Here is a 27,635-nt window from a genome sequence, read left to right on the forward strand (position 1 = left end):
AACAACTTGTTCAGCCATTCCCCAATTGATGGGCATCCCCTCCATTTCCAAATCTTTGCCACTGTGTTTAACCATCTAGCCCCAAAACTCTTGCATTACGCGAAAGTGTTGGCCTGCTTTGTTTGAAGTAGTTTCCTTATCTGTGAGTCCGCTATACCAGTAAAATCACTGGTCCTCCAGTTGACAAGTACTATGTGCCAGTTGATAAGAAATGAGGATAAACAAACAAAAGAGTCCTGTGCTTCAAGGAGCTCCTGTTCTCATGAAGAAGACAACATCCAAACAAATTTATATGTACAAGATATAAAAAGTATAAATGACAGATACTCTCAAAGGAAGGAAACTAACACTGGAGGAGGATGGAGAGGGGAGCAGGGTGGTAAAGACCAGACCTTCGAAGGAAATTGGATTGAACCCAAGTCTGGAAGTAGGCCAGGCTGCAGAGGGGGGATGGGAACAATCAGTGGTAGAAAGGCAAGGAATGGTAGAGGGACTGTCATGAGGAAAAATTAGTAGGCTAGTTAGAGTATAGAGAGGGAAATAAAGTTTAAAAATGCAGAAAAGGTAGGCAAGTTCCAGGTTTTAAAGGGATTAAAATGCCCAACGAGCATATTATATTTGGTCTTAGAGATAGCAGGGATCCCTTGCTGTTTATTGAATTGAGGGGCGATATAGTCAAACCTTAATTTGGTAGCTGCACCAGGGCGGAGGCTGTATGAGTGGAAGAAGGAGATATCTACCAGAGATGTTGTGAAGAATGCTTGACAAGAGAGAGGATACCTGGGGTCAGTGTGAGTGTGGGGTCAAGTATGAGGCCAAGGTTGTGAGCCCGGGCAATTGGGAGGATGGTGGGAAGGGTTTGAAGAAAAAAACGTAATAAATTCTGTTTTGGACAGATTGAATTTGAAACATAGGACATCCGATTAAAAAACTAGTTCATAATGTGGAATTGCAGTGTAATAGAGAGGGTAGGGCTAGGTATGGAGATTTGGCAATCATCTCAGTAAAAATGATCGAGCCCCTTGGGAGCTGCAGAGGTCACCAAATGAAGCAATGGAGAGAGTGCATTTAGAGAAGCGAACTTGGGGCAGTGTTCTGAGGGGCATGCCCATGATTAGTTAGCATAACCTAGATGAATATACTGGAAAACAGAGTGAGGAGGGGTGGTCAGAGATGTAGAATGAGAATCGGGATGAGCAGTGTCACAAACACCTTGAGAGAAGAGAAGATCCAGAATAAGAGGATGTTTCACTAGGTCTACAGAAAAGTCGAGAAGAATGAGGACTCAAAAAAGGACATTAAATTTGGCAATTAAGAGATTAGTAACTTTGGAAATAGTAGTTTCACTTAAATTACAGAGGGTCTACAAGCAAGTGAGAGGAAAGGAAAGCAGTCACTTGATGCAGCGAGCTTTCTCAAGGAGGTTAGCTCTGAGAAGGGAAGGAGAGATATAGGAGACAGCTGGCAGGGACCTAGTGAGGTTTTTGGTTTGGTTTGGTTTTTAGGATCTAGGAGACGGGTGAGTTTTTAGGCAGCGGGGAAGGAGCCAGACTAGAGCAGATGTGGGGATAATAGAAGAGTCAGTCCATTGGAGAAGATGAGAATAGATGGATATGGGTGCGTGCCGATGGATTTGCCTGAGCTACTTCTTCACCTGGGAAGTGGAAGATAGTGAGAGAAGACGTCTGAGTGATGTGAGATGAGGACGTGAGAAGAGTAAAGGGAGGGTGGTGGTGAATTCTTGGTGAACGGCCACACTTTTTTCAGTGAAATAAGAGGCAAGGTCCTCAGTCATGTGGGTTGGGGGAAAGGTAATGTGGAAAGCTTGAGAAGGAATTTAAAAATTTGGGATAGCAGATCACTTAGGAAGGTATAGAAAGACTTCCTTGCTGCGGTGAGGACCTGGCTGATTTTGTGTAACATATCTGTGGTGGACCTAGTCAGCATGGTTCCTTGTCCTCTAGATTCATTCAACAACATATGAATAGCAGAGGAAATAATTTACCAAGGTGTGTCAAGAGAGGGAATGTAGGAGAGGGAGGTAGCTGGTTCATAGATAATGGCTTGTTAAAGAACTGAAGGTTGAAGGGATTGGAGATCACACTGAGAATGAAGAGCTCATTCTAGGTGTCATAAGGCAGAGAGAAGGATGAAATCATAAAAGATTATAATCAGATAACATAAGTTTGAATTTCGTGAATGTGGGGGTGAGACACTTGTGGATGAAAGATCAGAGATAGGACCCTTTGTGTTTGTGGCTGAAGTGGAGTGGAGGGGTAGGTAAAGGGAATTGAATAGATTGAAAAATTAGAAAGTTAGTAATTGAGAGTATAACTGTATGTTGAAGGTCCCTCATACAAGGGCAGGTTATGAGGAGGAATAAGAAGCTATGAACCAGGCACTGAACTCATTGGAGGAGGAAGAAGAATGTCTCAGGTGTCAATAAATAATGATTCAGTCCTTATCCCTCCTCAAGTTTTAAACAAAATCCAAATATAATTTGATTTCTTTTCTTTTCTTTTTTTTTATAAAAATCTTCTTTATAGGAAATGTAACTATTTGGTTGAAATCTGATGTTCCAGTGCTTTCCTTTTTGCAACATGAAAGCTTGATCCTATATTTCACTGGAAAAGAACATAATGCTAATTAACATTTTTACAATTTTTATAGGTGGACCAACAATCTCAGTATATTCAAGGATATAAAATTCTCTATAGGCCTTCTGGTGCTAGCCATGGAGACTCCGAGTGGCTAATTTTTGAAGTTAGAACTCCAACAAAAAATAGCATTGTTATCCCAGAACTCAAAAAGGGAGTAAACTATGAAATTAAGGCTCGGCCTTTCTTTAATGAATTTCAAGGAGCAGATAGTGAAATCAAATTTGCAAAAACCCTGGAAGAAGGCAAGTATAGTTGTTTTTTTATTTATTATGGTACGTTCATTAGGTATTGTTATTTTAATTGAAATTAAAGCACTTTTTAAAGTTGATCATGCTGTTGAACAGTTTTATTTAATTAAATTACATTCAATTGGAAAGTTCAAATGGTTCAGAGAAAAATAAAATGCCATAGTGATGAATGAAGTTAGTGAAGTTTGCAAACACATGCACATACGTGATAAATATATAGACATGTTACATAATGTAATACATAGAAAGGACATTTGAATATTGCATATCCAAATGTCACTCGCTACATTTTAGGATATAATTGCTTTTTAAAAAAATGTAATTAAGCCCTCTTCATCTATTCTATCTTGTTTTGAGTGAACCTCATATAAGAATAACTTGGCTTACTTAGAGCTTAATTGGTAGTGAAATGTTTTAATTCTTTTATTTTTTCCTTCATTATGAAGACCAATTTCCAAATCAACTAAAGGCTTTGAACTGTTTTAAAAAAATTGATTGTTCAAATATCAGTCTTTTTTTTCTCTCATCCTAAAAATTATTTCCATGAAGTTCGGATGTAAGTTCTGAAAATTTTCAGATAACGCTTAGACGTCACTTCATATTAGACACATTGATGACTTCTTGAAGACAGTGATAAACTAAAGTTTTAATTTTCATTCAAAGCCTAATGCGTACCTGAAAAAATATGGAAGAAGGGAAATGGAAAAATATATCCTTGAGTGTAAAAATTTGATGAACACCCTAGTGACGAGATTTGGACATTGTTGATAAAGTGCAAAGGGAAAAGATTTGCATCACGGAAATATGTTCTAAAATATAAAATGTTTTCTTTGTCTTTTAAAATTAAATTTATCCTTTTGCCTAGTTATTAGTAAGAGTTGATTTCGACTATGAGTCAATGAGGCGTTACACTTCTGCTCGAATGTCTGTACCTTTCTCCTGGGAGAATCAAAAGGGGCTCCAGGGAGAGGAAGTGTGAATTTGGCCTGACTTCTTTGGGGGAATACTTGAAATAATTTGATTTGATTGGGGGAAACTAAAATGGTCGTGGTTAAGGAAACCAGATTCTATAAGTCCCGTTACAACCGTCTTTAAAGGCGGATGAGCCCTGAACAACTTGAGCAACGTCTAGGCGCGAGTGAATAGAATTAAAGGTTAATGACACACGAGATGATTTTGTATGCTTACGGACTATGTGCGTTTCAATAATTGTGGCTTGGATTTTTAAATATTCCTAAAGAAACTCTATATGCTTGTATCTGTATGTGCACACACGCACACACACGTATAATTTTTTTTTTATTTAAACAGCGCCAAGTGCTCCACCCCAGAGTGTAACAATATCAAAGAATGATGGAAATGGAACTGCAATTCTAGTAACTTGGCAGCCACCCCCAGAAGATACACAAAATGGAATGGTCCAGGAGTATAAGGTAACATACACTTATTCACTGAAAGAGACAGAAAAGCTGATGAACTTGTTTGTGGATACTTGGCTCCATCTGCTGGCACAAAGACATACGTGTAAAATGAAGTTTCACATTTACTCAGTAATTCTTTATGGAGATTACATTGTAAAATTATCAAAGGTCAATGAAGTGAAAATCACGTATCCTTCCCCCTCCTGAAAAAAAAAAAAAAACAAAGATATTTTTGGAAAGGGAAAGTCTGTGTATTTGCAAAACAGAAGAAGAAATCAAATTTCATAGATACAGCTGTTATAATGCAAAATAAAGATTCATTATCTTTCCTCAAAAATTTATCCTTCTTCTAAATATGTCAATTTCTTTTGTGGGCACTATTATCTCAGAATTATAGTCATATAAGTTTACAATTATGAGTAATCCTTAGCTCTGCGTTGTAGATTTTAAAAAATTATTTTAAAAAATGACATTTTTTAAAACAATGTTCTAAAAATGACGTTACACTTTGAGGTGAAAGCATGCTGGGATTAACATTTTCTATTACATGAATTATTTTGCATATAATATATTTCCTAACATTTAAGATAGAGTTAGCTAGAATCAATATTTGTCTCCCACAGTCAACGACTTTGAAAGAGAGGTGGTTCTGGAATCGTAGGACCTAGGATCATGATTCTGCCACTTATTACCTCTTTGATCTTGGGGATTTCGTCTCCTCTCTTTAGCCCTCAGTTTCCTCATCTTTAAAACAGAGGAGTTGAATTAGGCTACCTTTAAGACCTAGATCTATAATTTGTACATTTAGCAAATGTTTTTAAGAGTACAGATTTTCAGTAATGATTGAAGTGGAAAATCAGAAAATATTAATCAGTGGAAAATAATAGATTAATAAAAATTTAGACCTGGAAGGAACTTTTGAAATTACCTCATCCTCTCAATTTACAGGTAACAAAAGAGGCTCCAAAGAAATTAAGTGACTTGCCCAAGGTCACACAGCTAGGAAACTCTGGAACCAGAACTGAGACCCTAGTACGCCTTACTTGCCCTGAGATTTATGTTTAGTTGGTTGTTCCTTCAGATGAATATTGTTACTATTCCACTCTACTGGGATTCCTCTAGCAATCTGTAATTAATACTTTTTGTTTAAACTTTTATTTTTTTAAACTTCAAAATACATATTAATACATTTATCTGCTTCAGTACATGAAGTAGACAGAAAATAATAGAATCTTTGATAATTCAGAATTTCAGCGACCTCTATCTTTAAAATAGTCACTTGGACTAAGTTAGGAGAAGTTGGTTCCTTTACTTTTTGTAAAGTCTTCTTTGGCTCTGTTATCATGGTACAATACAAGAGTCACTATTGAGTCATTATAAAGACTCATTGAATACCCTCATCGCCGGGCCCCCGTCACTGGTAACTTACAAACGACCCTGAGCCCAAGAACACCTTTTTAAAAGAGAAATGAGACGACGTTAGAGTCTGTGACTGTTCTCTTGTTTAATGTGAGAATTACCACTTCAGAGCCTTAATTATCACCTGAAGTGAAGTAAAAGAAAGGCCTTGGTAGGAAAACCAGATGTAGCCAGGGAGCTGGTCTGTTCTGAAGATAGGGCGATTGAGAGGGGATTTGCAGGAAAATATAACTTTTTCATTGAATTATTTTAAAATGTTTATTATGATCTTAACATCTACAAGCATGTTTATTTCTCTAGACAAAACATAGAATCCAGATCACATATAAAACTGTGAACATTAACATAGCTTATCTTTTTAAAAATGTATTAAACGTAACACGATAGTAACAAAACATCCCTGGTTTTCTTTTCCCCGTCTAAGCTTTCTTCTGCTATTTTCTTTTTACCTTTTGTTTCATTGATGCTTGTTTCTTTTATTTGCCTTCCCATCTCTGTCCACCAAGTCCTCTCCTAGAAATCTCCTGTGTAACAAATAGAGTGAAGCCAAACCAATCAACATATTTTTTTCTATGACAACACATCTCATTCTGTATCTCTTCTCCATACCTCTAAGAGGTGGGAAACATGCTTCATCATCAGTCCAAGTGATCAATCAGACCAAGAAGGTCACGATAGATCAGCGCATTGAGCGGAGTTCTGAAGTCTTTCAAAATTGTTTTCCTTTGCATTATTGTGGTCATTGCTGAAGACTGAGCACATAATAATACCTGTCAATGGCTTGATCGGTAGTTTCAGGGGCCATCTGCCAGAGAAGACAAGAGGGTAGGGACTCAAGGGCACAAACACAGAGATACTACCCTTGGTAAGGAGTAGGCCCACCTCTTCGTCTAAGATTAGAATAAAAGAGAAAAGAATGAAAGGTGATTTCAAGGATTCTGAGATGCAGAGTATGATAGAAAGAACTCATGGTGAATGGCTACTTTTTTCTCTGCAAAGTAATGGTCTCTGCGGGGAGTGTGATAGAGAGTCAAGTAGGGGAGTGTTAAATAATGGAATAAAAAGAGGTTCAGAATCTCTGCTTTTAAGTGCATATTCACACTTTTCAAGTTTATTTCCAAGCTGTTCAGGAGCGAGATGCTATGGTTCAGTCGAGAGAAAATGGTACTTTAATAATCTCATTTTCTCTTAGTGAGGAAGAAAAAAAATTTTTTTTGAGATTTAAAGTGAGATGATGTCTCAGCTCTCAAGTAAAATAGTGTAATTTAGGCATTCTTCCCCCCTTTTACCCCCCCCCCAAGGAAATGAAAAAGGGTAGAGATTTCTTAACTTCATGGTCAATTTAAAATAATAAAGTGCCTTTCAGATTCTGATTGGTATAAAATTAGTTTATGGCTTAGTTTTGGCTGTGTAACGTAATTGGAAAAAATATGCACAAAGAGGTCTTTATTTCAAATCAGTCAGACCTTGAAATAAAGAGCTAGATTTATGCATTCAAAGTACAGTAAGAAACTGTTAACTTTGGAAGACCAAGTGACCTTTCTTTTAAAAAAAGAAATTATACAGGTAATGGTGGATTCTAGTTCATCCACTTATGCATTAAGCTCTGTATTCATACATGTGCCAGGAGGCACATAGAGTTTTTTGCTGCTTCAAATTCTGTTATGTGCAATGCAAAACTCTTCAGATGATAATTTTCTATGTATCACTTTCTTCCTTAGAACCAAATCATAATATCATTAAAGAACATGTCCACATTTTTTAGCATTCTTTAAAAACAAACAAAAGAAGTAAATGTAATTTAATTATTGAAATCCAAACCTCAGTAATTTTCTGAAACTCAAGTCCACATAATTTCCTAATTCAGATATTAAAGACAAACTATTTTCAAATGTGCAAGAATTTGTTTCAGCTCTAAATGTTGTTTTTGTATTTTTTGGGGGGGGTCGGGGAAGGCAGGGCAGTTGGAGTTAGGTGACTTGCCCAAGGTCACACAGCTGGTAAGTGTGTCAAGTGCCTGAGGCAGGATTTGAACTCAGGTCCTCCTGACTCCAGGTCCGGTGTTCTACTCACTGCGCCACCTAGCTGCCCAAATTTTTTTTTTTTTTTCACTAAACATACCTCTTATTTGTTTAGTTCTTCTAAATTTGTGCTTTAGGTAGCTAAAGTTCAATGGTGATAACATTCTCTTATTGCTAATTAATCTGGATGGAACAGAAGGTAGATAAAGGTCTTAGAATGATTGTTTTTTTCACAGACATTACGTTTGAAACCTTTTTCATTGGAATTTATATTAATGTTATCAAACATATTTATTTCAGATCCTTGGCCTTAACTGGTTCATTTAAATTGAGTACATGTAAAACTGCCTTTTTTCTGATAAAGTCCTATTCAAATGATTCATTATGACATTTGAAGTGACCCTGTGTTCTTGAGTACCATGCCTGAAGAGCACAGGCACTGGCAGGTCCCCTAGCAGGGTTAAAGGACTTGGAAGGGAGGTGCAGTAACAGCTTTTGCCTGTCATCTGCTAAGAGCACAGATTCCATTCACCAAAGAACTGGTATGAAACTCTCCATTAAGGATTGAAGAGGACTGTCCACAAAGATGAAGTCATCGATGTTGCAAAGAAGGGTGTTAGAATGTAATGAAAAGCATCCATTAGTTTTAGCGTCCTCAGTACAAAGATTAGCATCTCATAGTGATCTTGGTAGACCATGGGCAGAAACTCTGCCACCACCACCACCATCAGTGCCACCACCACTGATAACCCTAGGTAACAACATAAGTATATATGCATACATTTATGTGTATGTGCATGTAGAGATATACATGTCTATTTGTATGCATTGTGTGTCAGTACATGTGTGTCTATACATATTTGTATATATGTGCATCTATTTAAATATTGTGTCATATTTAGAGCTGGAAGGTGATCTTAGAATTCTCTACCCTACTCATCTTACATTTAAGGACATGGCACTCAAGGAAAGAAGAAATGACTTAGCAGTGGTGATGGAGCTAGTAAAGTGCTAGGGTATACTGCCTGTTGAAGTGGGAAGTCACAACACATGATGCTCATTTAGTCCATAAGCATCTTAAAGCAAGCAATGATCCTGTTCTTATACATTAGATTAAAGCTTGGGTGACTGGACCATCTTCCTTTGAGACTTCTCTACCTTCTGATATCTGCACAGATCCAGAAATTTTACTTACTTGACACTTATATTCCTACAGGTTTGGTGCCTGGGCAATGAAAGTCGATACCACATAAACAAGACAGTGGATGGTTCTACCTTTTCTGTAATCATTCCATCTCTAGTTCCCGGTATTCGATACAGTGTGGAAGTAGCAGCCAGTACAGGAGCAGGATCTGGTGTGAAAAGTGAGCCACAATTCATTCAGTTAGGTAAGCCCTGGTTGTTAAAAATATTTGAAAATTCATCTTTACATATTTTGCCCTATTTTTAGTTTTATGAAACCATATATACCTTTTTAGGTGGAGTAAAACAAAGGCCATGATATTGATTTTTAAATTAAATCTTATTTTTTTCAATTAATGACATATTTTCTCTCCCTCACTAGAGAAAAAATGAAAAAAAAAACCCTTGAAACAAATATTCATGGTCAAGTAAAACAAATTCCCACACTGACAATGTCCAAAAATGTGTCTTGTTTTGTACATTCAGTCCAATCACTTCTCTGTCATGAGGTGATTATTCTTCATCACTAGTCCTACACATGTTGGTATGATGTGATATTTACAATAATAGCGTTAGTAATTTACCTATTAGACTAATCTAATTTAGAAAAAATTCAAAATCACTCAAGAATGCAGAATTATGTGGCTAATGTAATGTTAAGAATGAGAGATTTCATACCATATTGGTTCCCTGTAAAAAAGGAAACACAGGTGACAATATTATTAGGGCTGTAATGCAGACCACTGGTGTTATCATGATGTAAATGACAAATTTTATATATTTAACCATTTCTAAAGCTAAAATTGTGTTGAATTTTTCCAAGTAAGCACCATTCAAATACATATTATAATACAGTTTGACTTTCAGAATTGAATTTTTGTTCAGTCATAACCATCAAAGCAATAAAACAGCAATATAATACTAAATCAGGGCAAATTAGATTTTTGCTTTAAACTTAAATCAGTTAGTTAAAGTTATGTACACATTTCTTGTAAAACAGCAACAACCGTAAAACAATATTAACATATCCTATAGTATTGGTGGTCTTATGCTTTATCAAGTATATTTAAGTTTAGTTATGGATGGTGCTTTTTTCTGAATTAAACTAGGCCATTCAAAGGGTCTTAGCAGAGATTTTTTAATCAAATTATCATTAAGTAGAATTATTTTTGCCTTGCCTACTTCTGTCCTGAAAGAAATTAGAGTTTGTTGTACTGTTGTTAAGGTTTCACCTAGAACAGGACTGTCCAACCCAAAGTTATTACTGAAACAATAGACGATGTACTCTGATTTGCCATTTCAGTGAGAGCTCTGGGTAGCTCGGCTTCATTTACTAAAGCATTTATGTAAATTTCTATGCTTGTAGACAGGCTGCATAAATTGCACTGCCGCCCGGGCGCAGCCCATGGACCACATTTTGGACAGCCCTGACCTAGAACTAGAGTAAGAATTTGCAAAGGCTTCCAGTTTTTGTGATTTTTTTTCTAAATAGAGAGTAATCCCATTTAAGATTGGGGGAGTTTGGAATAGGGGCAGAATTAGATTTTTCTTTTATCCATTATTTCTTGTGTTCTAGGTTCCAGTACCAATAAAAGCAAAAATCCAGGGAGACTGCATAGTTAGGATGTCTTATACATAAGTCACATGTCTATTATCAAAGCAATCAGAAAAGTTTTATTAAAACACCAGAAAAACTATTCTAAGCAGTTAATATTTCTGAAAAGTTTAATTTCTCCCTCAAATACTCAACTAGATCTCTGATTGCCTTAATTTGGGAGTTGCTTACTGTATCCCATAGTTTGAGAGTTAGAAGAGACTTCCGCTGGCCGCAGAGTCTGACACATAGACAGTGATTCCCTACTCTAACACACCTGACAAGTGATTGTGTAAGCCTATTCTAGGAAAAAAGAGTCTACCTCATGAAACGCGTTATTTCACTTTTTGACAGCTTTAATGGTTTGGAAGTTTTTTGTTCACAGCATCTATTCCATTGTTCCTCATTTTGTCCTTTGTAACTAAATGGATTGAAAAAGTCTGATACCTCCTTCACATACTTGAAGAACTCTATTTTGTCCCCTGAGTTTTCTCTTGTCTAAGCTAAAGATGTGCAGTTCCTTCAAGCAGTTGACATGTGACATCGACTCAAGGCCCTTCGCTATCCTGGTTGCCCTCTGGACACTCTTCAGTTCATTAATATCTGTAACAACAGCGCTGTTAGCAGCTGCTGTGGGGGTGAAAGGCCCCCACAACACCAGCACACAGAAGGGCTGCCAGCACAGGTTCTTTGATCTCCTTTTCTAAGGAAGGCAACCTTAAGGGGTTAACAATCTCACTTTTATCAAATATACATATGCCATTCAGTTAGTTCAGAGGGAAGAGCCAGCACCCTGAACTTCAGAGCCAATACAAACAGACATTATCAGCAGATCAAATAACACAAACCAGTAGACAGGCTTCTAGCTTTCTGTCCAACATCTCAGTACGTAGTTACCAGAGAAGCGCCAACATCTGGGTTTTCCACAGCTGGGGGTGCTCCTTAACCGCTCTCTGGAGTCTCGTCTGGTAAAATCACACAATAGTCTTCCAGTGAGTGAGCGCCCCAAACAGAACACTAACCTCTGAGTTTAGAGACCCTGTTCAGGGTCAAAGGTTGTCACAACCATGTGACTCAAACCTATGTGAACTAGGCGTTCCTGTTTCTTAAGCAGGTCGTCGAAGACTCCAGGGTTTAATCAGAGAAACAAAGGTACTCAATTACTTCAGTGCTCCCAGAGGGAAAACATTAAAAAAAAAAGTGCCATCTTAATTACCAATACAGTATCTTTGTTAAACCATGCTTCCCACAACGTAATGCATTACTCCGGCTGAGGCCTGATAAGGACAGGGTAGAGTGGGACAAGCAGCTTTCTACTGGAAGCCGTGCCCTTTTTGGTGAAGCCTGAAAGTGAATTAGATTTTTTTTCTCTGTTATATCATATTTCTAACATAAATCCCCTAGATGGCTTTCAGAACAACTCCTATTGAGCTATTCTTCCTCCAGCTTGTGCTTATGAACTTTGTGGGCTTTTTTTCATACCCAAGCACAAAACTTTACATTTATCCACATTGAATTTGTCTTATTAGATTCAGCTCAGTGTTCTAGGCAGTCAAGATCCCTTTGGATTCTGGCTCTGTTATCCAGTAAGTTACATATCTCTCCCCGTTCTATGTCATCTGAAAATTTGTTGAGCATACCATCTACATCTTTTTCTAATTCGTTGAAAAAAATGCTAAAAAGTGCCAGGGCTAAGCCCAACAGACAGTAAGCACAGTGAGCTCTTATAACGAATTCTCTACATCTTTCATCAGATTGTGAAATGGCAGAAATGTTGCTTATTGTTGAAAAAAGAGTATTGTTGTGCTAATAGTGAAATATAACTCAGTACAATGGCTATATCATAATGGGTTATCTAAAAATATGTTTTGTAAATCTTTGAGTTTGTAACCTTTTTAAAAACTGAAACTTCCATTGGAAAATGTAGTTCATTAGGCCCTCGAGGTCAGTTTCTCAATTTAGATGTCGTATATCTGGAATATAATCTTTTGGTTTACTTATAAGGCTCATTTCCAGCATTCTTTCTGCCCTCGTATCCTCAGTGTCCTTTATGGAAGCTCTTCATTTCAGAGCACTTCTTTGTCCCTCTTGGATCTTTCCTTTTCATCCCTTCCATCCACCTTTGTAACGTATCCCGTCTCTTCTTCTTTTAGGAGCCTCTTTTCTGATGAACTCCATTGCATGTTACAGGTTCTACACGTTATACTCACTACAAATTTATTGGCATTTTAACTGGGGCCTCAAAGAGATTTATGATAATGATGGAATTCCATCATTTTAGGTATTATTTCAGGCTACTCATGGAGATATTTTTGAGTAGATGAGTCTCCTAGTCATCCTCAAATCACATCAAGTATCTGCTCCTGCCTTCTGTGATTTTGGATGTATATCAAGTCAGTGGCATTGAAAATGCATATCATGGAATGATTGAAATATGTATTATCCTTCAGTGGACATTCATGCCTTAGAAACACTGATGCATTACTTTGGGTATCTGAAAGGCCGAGAAAACAACTCCTAGATTTCAGAGAAAAAATTAAGGAATACTTATAGGTCTTGAAATTTTTAAGAGAAAAATATCTAAATCATATTTAGTTTATTTTCTTTCAAGTGGCAGTATGATGGAGTGGTTAGATAATTTGTCTTGAGTCAGTAATCAATTAATCAACACAAGACTCCGTTAAGTACTGGGCACAGAAAGACAAAAATTAAAACAATCCTTGAACTTAAGTCCATTATGTGGAAAGAAGTAATATGTTACACACGCACATGCGCACACACGCATGCACACACGCAGGAAATTTAAAGTAAATGCAGTGAAGTTAAATGAAAGGTAATGAAGAAAGGAACATATGTTAGGAAGCCCTTTCTTTGACAAGTACTGATGTTGTGACCCTGGGCAAGTCCTTAATCCTCTTAATGTCCCTGGCAGCTCTTTAAAAGTGTAATTTACCGAGCAGATGCAGATATGCATTGCTACAGGGAGTTTTCCCTTCACTGAATATTCTCTGGACCATCACAAATCCTGTACAAAAAGAAAAGTATTCTGTTTATAAAAGTAAGGTAATGTATAATAAATTTTAGAACATTTTCCACCCCAGTAGTAAAAAGGTTAGATTTTTTTTAGTTGATATTTAAAAAGATAAGCCTCATTTATTCAAAAACCTTTAATGGAATAGCTCACCTATATAGTAATGTTCTCTAATAAATTACTTTATAATTCAAAGAATAGCTCTTAAAACTGAAATTTCCATCACTAATCCTTAAATTTCATGCAACATTTCGGAATTCTTTGTTTAATTGTTTTGTATAGATCTAATTACCAAGCAATTAGGAGAATGTAGTGGGGAAAAAATGGCAGCCTTCTGAGGCCCCACCACTGATGGTTTGTGACACAGGCACGTGGAGTAGATTTATCAAATTCCTCAGTCTCTTAAGCTCTAAACCTTAATCATCTTTATACTCTTTAAGCAGCTAGACTGAGAAAACAAATCTATTTGGAATCAATCTGCTTGAGTGAACATGTGTGAACAACTGATAGCTTTTTATTTAGTATCAATCTAGGTTATACTTAAAAATAAAAAAAAAAAATCAACAATTTGTCATCCACTTTGTGGTGCACTTTCATCCATAAAGCTTGTTTTGGAATCTCCTTTCTAGAATAGAGCACGTTCCACATTTCTCAACCATATGTAGCCCTGTCGTATAGTTGACCTCAGATGCCATCAAATACTTGGCTTTACAGTTGAGGAAGCTGAGGTTGAGGGACTTTTGCAGAATGACATAGCAGAGAAGTATTTTGGATGTGTACCAAGTCAGTAACATTTAAAATTCATGTGAAATAATTGGCAAAACATATAAAATTAATCTGAGGCAGGATTTGAACCCAAGTCTTCATGACTCCTTGCCTGGTGTTCCATGCACTGTGCTACACAGCATACCACATATTTTATTTCTTTTTTGGCCAAAAGAGAAAGTTTCTACTGCAAATGTTGAAATGCTACATAATACAAGCATAATCAGAAAAAAATAGCCTAAGTAGGGGGAGATGTATGTGTGTGTTTATGCACATGTGTGTGCATCTACACTGCATTCATACGCTTCTGTGTGTGTGCACATGTGTGAATCTCCCCATGGGAACAGAGGAGTTTTATGTACACATTTCATCTTATTGATATGAAATATACATATAGCACTACTTTATAAAATGTCAGTAGTTCTCAAATTAATAATCTTACATTATTGCTGAATTCTAAATTGTTGATGCATTTTAATAGGTTATATAACATTTAATTTCTATGTGTTCTGTGGGATGATCTAAGAAAAATTATCTATAATTCTATTGACTTAATATTTAACCATGGGATTTAAGGGTCATATTTGGTGTTTTGAAATTAGAAGTACATTTCGGCTTTCCATATCATAATATAGCCTCAGCTGCAGGGAGACAAAGGATGAGATCTGGAGTGGCAGTTTTAATTCATTAGTCACACTGCACTTTATACTATTAAGCCCATCTGGCCACTTGTATTGAACCCCACTCGGCTGTCTCCATAAAATCTGAAGCAACCCAACTTAACCTTGCACAAATAGCCATGAAATCTATAAACCTAGCAGATACAAAGGGTGTATTAGGAAGAAAAGAATAGGTCTGCTTCGTGAACTTTCAGAGTCTGAAGCACTTTTAGGATAGCAGCAGATGAAAGGGTATGGAACATGAAATGAAACTTTCAGTCAACAAACTGTAGAAGCCAGGTGACTGTATGTGAAAAGAGGTATTCAGCCTTGACCCCTCCACAGAATGAAATCTGTAATTCTGTTCGAGCAAAAAAAGCAAGCACCAAAAAAATGACAAACTAATAGGAAATGGGAAAATAATTCACATCCAAAAAACTATTTTTCCTAAAGTAAATGCATTCATGGACTGTGGCTTGCTACCCTTCCAGTTCACTTGTCAGAATTGATAACTGCACATAATGGGGCCGGGGTGGGGGGAGACAACACATTAATATGGTCATATTATCAACAATATTATTGACGTGTAAATAGTTTCAACGCTCCGAGAATCTTTTTAAATTAACCAGTTTTTCCTTTGTGAATCAGGTTGTTTTAACAGAAATTTTAAAGCCAGTTGATTTCATACCGTGCCTCTTGTCCAAATATACCAGTCTCAATAAAATGGACAAAAGCACAGATTTCCATTCCACCAGATGTTGCAGGAAAGAGCTTCTATTTGACGAAGTTAAAATCAGTAAAGCTGCAGCACACAAATGGAAATTTTCAGCCCAGTGAACATCCTCAATACTAATGTCTGTAGTGCCAAAGTGGAGTGTTGGTTGGTGGCATGGGGCAGCTGTCCTAGTATCCCTGAGAGGTCTTTGCAAGCATACTATGTGCACACTGAGATGGGAGGTGTTGATGAAGCATGAATTCCATAGATGAGAACTGAATGTGATATGCTTGTAAGTTTAATATTTATATGTAAATAAGGATGTTTGACAGCTATCTATGTGTTCAGTTTGCTTTCTGAATCTGGATAATTAAAGGGAAAATATTTATTTGAATATCTATTTTAATGTAGTATAATTTGTTTTCATTTTCGCTGTCCCTTTCTCACAGTCTTTCCTGTCTTTTAAAATATATTTTCTAAGTAAGACATCCAGTGGTTGCATTAGTTCATCTTGTCTTTGTTGCATTTTACCATCCTAGATTTTGAGGGGTCCTTTTGAAAACACAATAATAATAAAGCACTAAGAAAGACAAGTTTTAAGCTATAATGTTGTGGAAACTTTCAGAAACATCATTTTAGCATCTAACCTTGTGAAGGAAGCATATTGTTGCTTCACAATGCTTTTTACTCCCATATTTTTGTATAATGAAAATTCTTCAAAAGTCTGAGAAAATAAATAACGTTTTACAACTGTTCACTACTCATAATTTAGCTGTATGGTCATTGAGAATATTTTTTCTGATTTTTGTATTTGTATTTATTTTGGAAACTTTTTCTGAGAGACTTTACCTAAGCCCTGATAGGTAACATTTTTAAACTTTCTACTACCCTAGTGTTATAAATAGAATTTTTTTACTCAAATTGAATTAAAATTCATTTTGTTTTGTTTGACCAGATACCATGATCTTAGGAGGTAAATGGAAACTACAAAAGTGAGATTAGCCATCACTGCTCTAAAATTTTAAAAACTGACAACCACAATGTATTGCATAAATTTTTATGTCACATTAGCTGCATGTTTAATCTTAAAACCTAATTAATCAAAAGATGAATTTTCAGACTCCTATGGGAATCCCGTGTCACCAGAAGATCAAGTCAGTCTTGCTCAGCAGATTTCTGATGTTGTGAAGCAGCCAGCATTCATAGCAGGTATTGGGGCTGCCTGTTGGATAATCCTTATGGTCTTCAGCATCTGGTTGTATCGTCACCGGAAGAAGAGAAATGGACTCACTAGTACTTATGCTGGTATCAGAAAAGGTATTCACTTAGTTAATTTTCTGACATTGTGGATGTTTGCCTAAGTTTGAAGATACATTTTTAAAAGTAGCAGTTAGGGTATTTTAAATAGTCACCAAGCTGTAAATTAATAGTATTTTTAAGTTAAAACTTACATTGATACGTGTACCCTACGTTCAATTTTAGCAGTATTTATGGTATGCTACGTAAATTGAATATAAGGAATATGTGCGCATGTGTATCGATGTAATTGTAGGTACGTATATAGATATCATCTTTATGTAATCTGCGTGGATGATGGTAGACATATATAATAAATATGATTTAAGTTGACTCTTTTGTTCAGCACTTTTAAAGATACTTAACCCCATTTCCTGAGCAGTGAGTCTTATACGGGGTAACACGTAGCTGTTTATCATTCCACGACCAGTCAGAGAATTCACCCTTTGACTTCATGTAGAAGTGAGAGAATTCTGCTTTTTCCTGTGACAGAAACAAGAAAAGCAGAATTTGAACTTTGCTTTTCACAGTTTTGAGGAGGGTATCGTTGCCCATTGTGAAACCAGAAGGACAATTGTGCTCTTTGATTATTTTAGGATCAGTTGCTAATTGTTTTTATAGATAAGGGAATAGTGACTGAAAAAAATGTCCATTACTGACAGAGAAGAGAGAGGGATTTAAGATCTTTTTTTTTTCCTTAATTAAAGCTTCTCAGTTAAATATATACATATTGCTGATGGCAGAGTTTCGAGTGCACGACTTTACAGCATCAGCAGAATTTATGCTTGAATTAGTTTTATTGGAAAGGGTTTCTTGGCATCATCTGCAGTCTCATGGGATGAAATGAATAGTGCCAGTGGTTTTCACAAGTGCCTTTTCCACAAATGCTCATGTACTTTAGATTAGTTGTTTGTATCCCTTCTTCCCCGGGAATTTTTAACACTGCTAAAAACAGTCAGATTGACCTTCCTCAGAAGTAAATCATTTTCCTGATTTACCAAACTTCTAAGAACGCCTGTCTGCTAATAAAGTATTCTATATGATTCAGAGCTCCCATTGGTGACTCTTAAAAGTTTAATCTGTATTAAGGATACCTGCTCTTTTTATTTTCTTTGGGAAGGGGGAAGAATCTTGGCTCTGAAGGATTAAGGGAGCATATCTTTAAATATCTAGGCCAAATACTTTATTTGACTAACTCATGAGTTTGTTCCCTCAAGTGAGCTAGTTATCATTCCACTGAGAGAAACTGTTCTGTGACCAAAGATTATAACCCTAGAACCAGTTGGTTAATTCACCCCCAGAAATGGAAAAAGAGCTCAGAATCCTTTTCACAGGCATTGAACGGTCTTAGTATTAGCCTCATTAAATAAGTCTTCAAACATACAGTTTATTTAAATACAGAGCATGTTATCTCAGTTGCCAAAGAAATAAAATCTAAAATGAGGGTTTGCAGTTATTGCAAAAGACTGTCTCTCCCTTGCACCCAGACTGTATACATTTTGAAGTAGTACAAGACACATATATTACCATATTAAGCCTTTTTGAATGAAAAAATGCAAATGAGAAGGTTGCTCTATTCTTGTAATTGATAGTCTTGTGAAATTGGTGGTTTAGGCTTTTATTTTGAATCTAGTTTGAACAAGAAGAATATTTGGTTAACGTCAGTTTGTCCTGTTTACTTACATCTTCCAGTCAGGTGTCACTTGTATTAGGGTTTAGTACGTTTTTTCTATAGTTGTATATATTTAATATCTGTAATTCTCTTGGAATCTTAAGATATATAAGCACACTGAATTTAACTAATGAAATTCTCTTTTCCATTTACTAATGTGTTGTAAGCATGCTGGTCAATGCCTTTGCCTTCTTTCTGTAAAACCTACTAAACTAATATCATTGCCCTTTCATCTAGCTAGTATTTTAGCAGAAATCATAGAACATAATTACAAATGTAATTCGATGAGAATTTGATTCTGCTTTTTGCACTTTTGCCTTATTGGCACTTTGGAAATAATTCTAATTCTAATAATTTCTTCAAAAATTATTTTTTGTATTTTAAGATTTTTAAAAGACTACACATTTCTACACTCAAAAACCGTGTTCATAATTTCAAGACAAAAAGATGTGAAATGTATTGAAGAAATAAATGTGAAAAACATTGATCTGTAAAACATGCTAAAATATAATAAACACTTAACAATTTTTTCAACATTTTTGTGCCTCTGACATATTAAAATATTTCAGTACCTACGCTTGCACATATTCATTCATATTGGGCATGAAGACAGTTTATTAATGGAAGCTTTGAGAATTAAGTTGTCCTTTGTCGTACTAGCGATGAAGATTTCATTTAGTTTGACCTCTTTTCATTTTCTTTTGTATTCCTCAAACTGGAGGTTAGCAGTTGGCTAGGAGAAGTAATGACAAGGACCTTTCCTTTTTTTTCTGTGTCCTTGTGATTGAAAATTAATGTTGAGGCACTCCATTCCTGTTTGAGTAGCTGTAGTTTCAAATTGCCTTTTTATTTATTTATTTATTATGAAGACTGGTTACTATGGCTCTGTATTTTTAAATGTAACTAAATTACTGTGTGAAAAGACGTGACTGGGGGAAAACACATAACAAAATCTTGCCTGTTGGGCCACAAAATGAAGCCAGTGCATGAACTGGGTAAACAATATTGAGGTTTTCAGTTTTTTGTGCTCTATACATAGTGTGCTTAGATATAGATAAGCTTGTGTTTCCTTGAGTGGGCCCACAATGATACTATTTGTATCCCAAAGGCCTTAATCCTAAAATGAATTTCATAAACTATCAGAACTATATGAAATGGAAAATATACACTTGGCAGTTTTCTTACATAAAATATGCAATTGGTATTCCATTTCCTATGAATCAAAATTTTTTTAACTAAATCTTAATCTTAAGTCTGTGTTACACTTTTTTTCTGTTTATTAGACCAGACTTGAAATTAATTGGAAGAGCTTGAAAAATAAGTCAGTCTCCTCCCTCAATGAAATGACATGGAGATTGCTCTGGTGTCATGCAACGTACAGAGGGAGTATGGGATGATAGAAAGAATGAGAGAGCCAAGGGCTGCCACTTTTAAGGTCTGCAGCTCCGTTTCAAGCGTTATTGATTAGATTAAGATTTATAACTGGAGAGAGAGTCAAGATTTTCAGAGGGATAGTATTATTCCATTGTTAGACTATCATGTGCAAGAGATTACATATGTACATACATACATACATACATATATACACACACAAATGCACATACTTTGAGAGAGAGACAGAGAAAGAGAGAGATGGGTAGACAGACTCAGAGAGTTTATAAATACAAAGTGCAGAAAATGCAGTTTTAAGTCTTCTAAGCTTTGATCCATCAAGGATTTTTCCATAATGACAGAATAAACAATTGGAAATTGAAGTTACTCAAAATGAAACGATTCAATCTCATGGTTGCCTTTGTTCCTATGATTGTGATTTCTTCTCCTAAGTCCTTAATAGCCTCCTTTTAGTGATCATTTACTGATCTGTAGATAAGGCTCAAGCGAGACCTTGCTAATACTTGTTCAAGAATCCATCACCCAGTGTTTGGAAATGATTTAGGATTCTCGTTTGTACTAAGACTTTGGGCAAAATATGTTACTAAACGGAGGGTCATTCACAGGCTAGCCCAGCTCTGCTCCCCTCCTGAGTGTACTACCATGTCAGCTACTTCAAATTGGTACCTTGAGAGGCAGGCTTCTTTTTTAACCACAAATTTGGTCTTACTCATCTATCAGTGTGACAGAACTACTGGCTTAGTTATTTACATTTGTTTTATGTTCAGCTGTCTGCTTGATTTATACTAATGTGATATGTTCCCCTTCTCTCTTCAGCTTAATAACCAGTTTATATTTTGTTTTGATTTTTCAGTCCCGTCTTTTACCTTCACACCAACAGGTATATATTTGCACTTACCCTCACCCTGTCCTTTGTTAATTTTGCATGTGTTGTACTATTATGTTGCCCCTTTTTCTGGTATAACCAACCAGGCTGCTATGAGGAAGAATGAAGAAGACTTAAAATCAAATTCTTTATTTGATGGTAGCAGGCAGGCATGTGTTTGAACAGAAATATTAGGCGTTCCTTTTCATCTACTTAAAAGGTTTATTTATTCATGACTCCACATTGCATCTTACTATTTGTTTGCACTGTTTTTATTAGAGACACACAATGTTTCTACCCCAAGCATGATTTAACATGCTAATAATCCTTTTGATTATTTTCTGACTTCATTCTTTTCTTCAACTTGAACTTGGTAGATTTTTCAAATATGAATTCCTCTCCCGTATAATTCTTGGCTATAGAAATAACCTTTTAAAAGAAGTAAATTGTATTGTACAGCATACTTGGAGAATAAAGCTTTCCATTTTCTTGGGTCAAGATCCTGATAGTCATATATACTCAGTTTATTTGGTAGAGGGCCCTCTTCTTGCACATTACCATTAGCAAAAGACTTACCTGTAATATTACCTCCTACATTTTAATCTGGTTATTGTAATCACTGGAAGCGGTTATCTCTCCCTTGCAGGTTCCTAGCTAGGAGTTCTTGTAAGGGTGAGAATTTGACAGATTTTAAAAAACACATTCCTAATAAGAAAATGCATGGCTGTTGAATCTATCAGGATTTGCAGTGAAGCTTATCTTGCCTAGCTGACCATGTATAACTTTTAAAATAGATAAATAAAGCAAATTTAAAGCATCTGACTATTTGGCTCTTGTCTTCAGAAAGCTAGCTTTTTTTGTTCTTTTGTTCATTTAAGAATGTTTTGGATGGCGTCCATAGGTAGAATAGTAACCTGAATTTGCATAGTAGATTTTTTTCCTTATTTTTATGGTTATCTTTACTATTACTATGGTATTTTTTCAATATGTCATAGCCATTATTTCCTTTTACAGCTTTTTTTTGACAGAGTTTAGTTTTCCAAATAAAATCGTAGATTGAATAGTTTTATCATAAAATTATGCATGAAATGGAACTGTAACTATGGGAAGGTTGGCATGGAGATAAATACTTGATATTTAGTATTTTGTGGAAGGTGAATGAATGAATGAATTCTGTTTTCAGTCTTGGTGGCACATTTAGGAAAATGGTTGTTTCCTAAAATCCTTGTCATAGCTTAAAAATAAATGAATTTCTCTAGAAAGTAAAAAGAAAATATTCTCTTTTAGAAAGTATGCATACATGCATTGTTTTAAATATCTAATATCATTGTTAATTAATTCCTTTCTTTTGTAATATTCTAGTAACTTATCAGAGAGGAGGCGAAGCAGTGAGCAGTGGAGGCAGGTAATTGCACTGTTTATTTTAGATTTTTAAAGAGCAAGAAATAAATCTCATTGTATCGAATTAAGGTTTATTAAACATACAAGATGTGTCCTAAGGAAGGAAAATACAGAATCAATATTATCTTGATTTTGGTACTATTTCACAAATGGGAGAATTTGATTCATATCTTTTAATGATAGAGCCCATGATTCCCTTGTACAATCAATCAAATGGAACCCTTTCAGCACAGTTGCTATGACTGAAACCAATGTGTTTTTAGGGAATGAACGCCAGAGGGAGCACGTTCACTGGAGAAAGAAAAGACGTGCTGATTTAACAGATGATTAAGGGCATTAAAGTAATTAAGTTGTGGCATTTATTGAGATTAAGAAATATAGTTGTTTCACAGATACTACAAAAGAAAAAATGTTCATCAAGAAACCTCCTTGACACAGCAGCAGCGTGTAACTTTTTGCAATTCTGTTCTGGCTTTGTAGAGCAATTTAAACCATCGCTTGAAATAAGTGATGTCCTAAAGGAAAAAATCAGGGTTGGCTTAATAGTGAGAAATCTGAATTCTGCAAACATCTAGATAGAGCTGAAATGGAATCTGAAGCATGCTTTCTGGACTAGTTATTGTTTAAGGGGCAATGATATTAATACAGTAGGGTCACAAATTGTTGTGAGGTTTGACTCCACCAGAATGATAAAAAGCCACCTGTGCATGACTTTCCAGCATAAAAGGTAATTTTAAGAAAACAAAAGAAGTTTCCACCATATTTAGTTTAGGATATGCAAACTAAACTAAACTGAAGTTTTCGCATAAGACTTATTTTCCATTTTAAACATTTATGAAAGCACCCAGAAAATGGAGAAGCAGTATAGTTAAGAGTATTTGGCATCAAACACTGATCTCTGTGCTAGTAATGCAGGTTTCTTTCCTCTGCTATATCTATCTGTATTTACCTTATATCATCAGGGTAGTGGTTCTTTGTAAGGATTACTTTTGTTTCCCAATTAATTTAATTCAAGAGTTAAAGCTGTACACATTTTGGTATCCTTTAGAACAGTCAGTGGTTTTAAGCATTCATAAAAAAGCTTCTGGTTTCCGGAACTTGCTCTTTACAAGGTTTAGGCCAATGGGTTAATGTGTCTCTGTCTGTTTTTATCTGTCTGTCTTGCCACCCCTCTATCCTTGTATACTCTGATTAAAAACCTCTGACCTGCTAACTATAATCCATCCATTGGCAGATATTTACTCAGATACCTAATATTTGCGCAGTCCGTGGGTGTTTGTTTTTTGTTTTGTTTTGTTTTGTTTCTGGTGAAGGAGATTCCATACTGAAGAAATATAAAACAGGTTCTAGACCTCAAATTTATAATCTAATTAAAGAGAGTGCTAACACAAGAAAATATCTGAAGCAGGACAGTGTCTGTTAGCATATACAGAATTTCTAATTCGTGAATTATCCTTCTGATTATTTTTGTTTTAAATATAACATTTGTATGTACGTGTGTATTATAAATATATATATATCAGTAATTTATCTTATATAATTTCATTACATATTACTATGTATATTATCTGTTATAGATATCATGTCTGTAAATAGATTTTTTAGTATTTTAAATAAGTTCCTCCTTCCGGAGTGGGTTGAAATACACCAAGTGTAAACTAAGAAATTTACTAATTCCAGGTCTCCCAAATAATGTGAAAAGACTTGAATTCTAGGTGTCCATATACTTAGATTCTAAATTTCTTTTCTGTGCTTCAGTTTCTTCCTCCATAAAATGAAGAAGTTAATAAATATTCCAAGTCCTCTTCAGATCTCTAAATTCTATAATTCTAAATGCTTTTAAAAATAAAAATTTGGGGAACTAGAAACTAAAACATCTTTCTCGCTTTATCAGTAATGGAAGCATTAGGTGTTTTGCATTGGGGTGACAGTGGAAATAGGTAATAATTACTCTTCAGCCCTTCTCCTCTTAAATATTCTTAATTGGCCCTCCAGTGGAAAAAAATACCATCTTAACCCTCACACTATAATATAAAGCATCAGAGAGGTACAATGAACCTGGAATGGGGGAGGGAGAAACATAAAAAAAAAATTCCTTTCTTCAGGAATAGAACAAAAGCCAAACCAGTTTCCTTAATCATATAGGTGTTGATCAACTAAGTAAAAAGAAATATTTTAGACATAAGTTATTGAACACCCATGCTCCATTCCTACTTTTACCTTGTAAATCACCACTTGACTAACAAGGCCATGTAGACAGCTCAAAAGTGAAAGGAATCCACAGAGTTGACCTTCCTAGCTCTGGGCTACATACATACATACATACATACATACATACGTATATATATGATTCTTTGCCTATATTTTCTTCCTTTGGGTAAAATATAAGTTTCTTGAGGATAGGGAGAGTGATATATGTGTACATGCATGCATGCATGTGTGTGTGTATATATGTATATATGTATATGTATATGATTCTTTGCCTATAGTTTCTTCCTTTGGGTAAAATATAAGTTTCTTGAGGATAGGGAGAGTGATATGTGTACATACATGTATGTAAATGTTCGTTATATGTATATAGAACATACATGTGCATGTATTGCTCATGTATGTATAAAACATGTATGTGCATATATTCTTTTTCCTCTTCTTTATGAGCAAGTGTGCCCCTCTGACATTATAGGAACAAGAAGAGAATCCTTTATTTATAAAAGCATTAAAAAATGCTGACTTGTAAAATACAAGTAAAAGACCCCAAAGTTGGCAGAGGAGGTGGAGAACAACACTATACAGGTTCTATCAAAATGATTGGCCTTTTTTTTGCTGCTTTTACTCAGTAGTCATTTTCAATATATCAGCGTACTGATGACGTGATCTGCCACTTCTGCTGCTTAGTTTCAGACCGTATAACCACCACCAATTTGTCAACCTTTATAGAAATTGGTCTGAGGTTGAAATTTTTGAGGGATTGTGAACCATATTAAATTGTCTTTAAAATTTAAAATATGAAGTTTACATGCAGAGTTGTTCATTTAAATCTTTCTGCTTTTATCACAGCTTTACAAAAGATTATCTTAAATTAGCTTTCTAGCATGAAATGGAAGACTTGCCAAATCCTAAAGCAAATGATTAGCTTTGAAATTGATATCTAAACAGAAGGATATATCTCCATATCCATTTATATCTATGTCTCTATATTTTGGTTTGGACATGTGATTTTATTACTGTGGGCAATGCAAATTAAGAACTTAACTGCAATTTACAATCCTGGGATTGCCTGCATTACTGAAAGGCTTAGTGCCTTTCGCATTGTCAGATAGCCAGTATGTTAGACATAGAACCAAACCTAGGCCTTTCTGTCTACACTGACAGCCCTCTCTCCTCCATATTTCTCATTGCCTTTCTAAATAGAAGGATAAATCACAAATTTGTTCATAATACTTGTTGTAAGTTAGATAGGTATTCTGGATGTTTCCTTAAGTATTTGAAGTTTGAATTCTATAAGGAACAACATACATAACACATTTTGCTATAAAGACTTCTAATTATTATTAAATTATTTTTATAGTTGATTCAGAATCTGGTTAATTTACATTTGACCCATTCTTCTGACTTTTGTTCCTCTGTTATAATTTCTATGCTGATACTTTTCTTCTTTTAAGAGGAAGATGAAAAAGGAAAATTGTTCGTATGTACGGTACTTATATTGTGCAAATTGAATCCATTTCCCCCCTCAAAATTTATAGTATCATAAGATGTCTCTTCTTGACCTGCCCTGCCCTACCCCTGAAACACAAACACACATTGCCCTGAAGACCCCTAAAAACATTTTTTTGTATGAGTATGGAACTGTGGGTGTTTAACATTGACTACCATGTTAGATATTTTGATATGTTGGTTATTTTTGCTGAACTAGTGGTTTTTTCCCTCCTCTTTCCACTCATTTTATAAGGTATGAGACTTAGGGTGAAGGAGGAAGGGAGAGGGAAGCATTGGGATTGTAATGATGTTATAATGAAAGGTGTCTATGAAATCTATTTTAAGAAGAAAAAAAATTTTAGAGCCTGAAAAGGCATTAGAGATCATCTAATGATATAAATGTAATTGTAAAATGTGAGGAGCTCCACAAGATAAATCTCAAATTTCTCTTTTAGAATACACACAAGTTGTAAGTATCTTGTGTTAGTGAACACACACTCATAATTATGAAATTTCTATTCTGAAGTATTAATTTTATTTTAAAAATTAGTCAGAAGGTGAGATCTAATGAACTATGCAATAATAATATTAATAGAAACTAACCCATAGTACTTTGAAATTTATAAAACACTCTCTACAAATAGCTTCTGTATTGAACTGCCTCATAGTGTGTCTTATCCTCTAAGTCAAATCTTTAGTCTAGCTTCTAATTAGTACAAACTCTTAACTCTTCTAGAGGTGTTAGGTCATCTCAACACACAGGAAGCAGATTTGGTGATTGGGTTGCCAAATCCAGATATGGCTCATCACATTGGGATATGTATATAAGTATTTTCACAATTACTTGCTCTTAGAATATGAGGTAGGACTGATTTGATTGCTATTTTCTTCATATCAAAAGGATTATGAATTCTAAGGCTTCATTTAAATCCCATTCTTACGCATTTTGGGGAAAATCTTTAGGGAATTCCAGCATGTTTCCCTATTTAAAAATATGTATATCCAAATCTAGGCAGCAAATTTTGCAAGAAATTATTTCTACATTTATGAATGGATTTATGATATTTTGCAAGATTGCCAGTAAAACATTTTGACAAACCTTCAGAAAAGTATGTTGAACAAGAGGGTCAGAATGCCAGTTCTGGATTTCTGCAATACGTTATTTTGAATAAAAACTCGCACTTAATATGAGGGGCCCATAGTCTTGAACAAAATGACATATTCTTTAATAAAATTTAGGGAGAAATCACATTAATAAGGTACTTATTCAGATGTATCCAAAAACTAAAATACATAGCCTGGGAATACAGTTTAGACTACTAAAAACTGAATTGATACACTTGTGGCAAATATTGTGGCTATGGTTTAGAATACTAATATTTATTTTACAACCATTTTTTCAGAAGTTTGTTTTTCTGGAAATCAGGATACTCAGGTTCTAATCAGGGTTATGTTAGTTTTGTGACTGAGCCTTACTTTGTACATAGATGTTGGGCTCTCCAAATCTTAAGATTTTACGATTCTGTGATTCTGTGATTCTGTGATTCATAGAATTCTGTGATTTCATTGAATACTTCTACCCAGTTGATGAGCCA

At 35.3% G+C, this 27,635-nt stretch overlaps 1 protein-coding gene across 2 annotated transcripts in view; it reads left to right on the forward strand.

Annotated features, from left to right (window-relative positions):
* The window catches only part of ROBO1 (roundabout guidance receptor 1), a 196,418-nt gene that overhangs the window by 116,584 nt on the left and 52,199 nt on the right, over positions 1–27,635 (forward strand). Inside the window, exons 13-18 of one of the 2 annotated variants that reach the window (XM_036754542.1) lie at positions 2,671–2,902; positions 4,220–4,341; positions 8,986–9,157; positions 16,835–17,032; positions 20,929–20,955; positions 22,303–22,345. In XM_036754542.1, coding sequence (XP_036610437.1) covers positions 2,671–2,902; positions 4,220–4,341; positions 8,986–9,157; positions 16,835–17,032; positions 20,929–20,955; positions 22,303–22,345 — 794 coding nt within the window. The remainder of the gene's footprint in view (positions 1–2,670; positions 2,903–4,219; positions 4,342–8,985; positions 9,158–16,834; positions 17,033–20,928; positions 20,956–22,302; positions 22,346–27,635) is intronic. The other variant, XM_036754543.1, reaches the window with a different exon arrangement.

Source organism: Trichosurus vulpecula, chromosome 4 (assembly GCF_011100635.1).
Source record: "Trichosurus vulpecula isolate mTriVul1 chromosome 4, mTriVul1.pri, whole genome shotgun sequence".
NCBI classification, from domain to species: Eukaryota; Metazoa; Chordata; class Mammalia; order Diprotodontia; family Phalangeridae; genus Trichosurus; species Trichosurus vulpecula.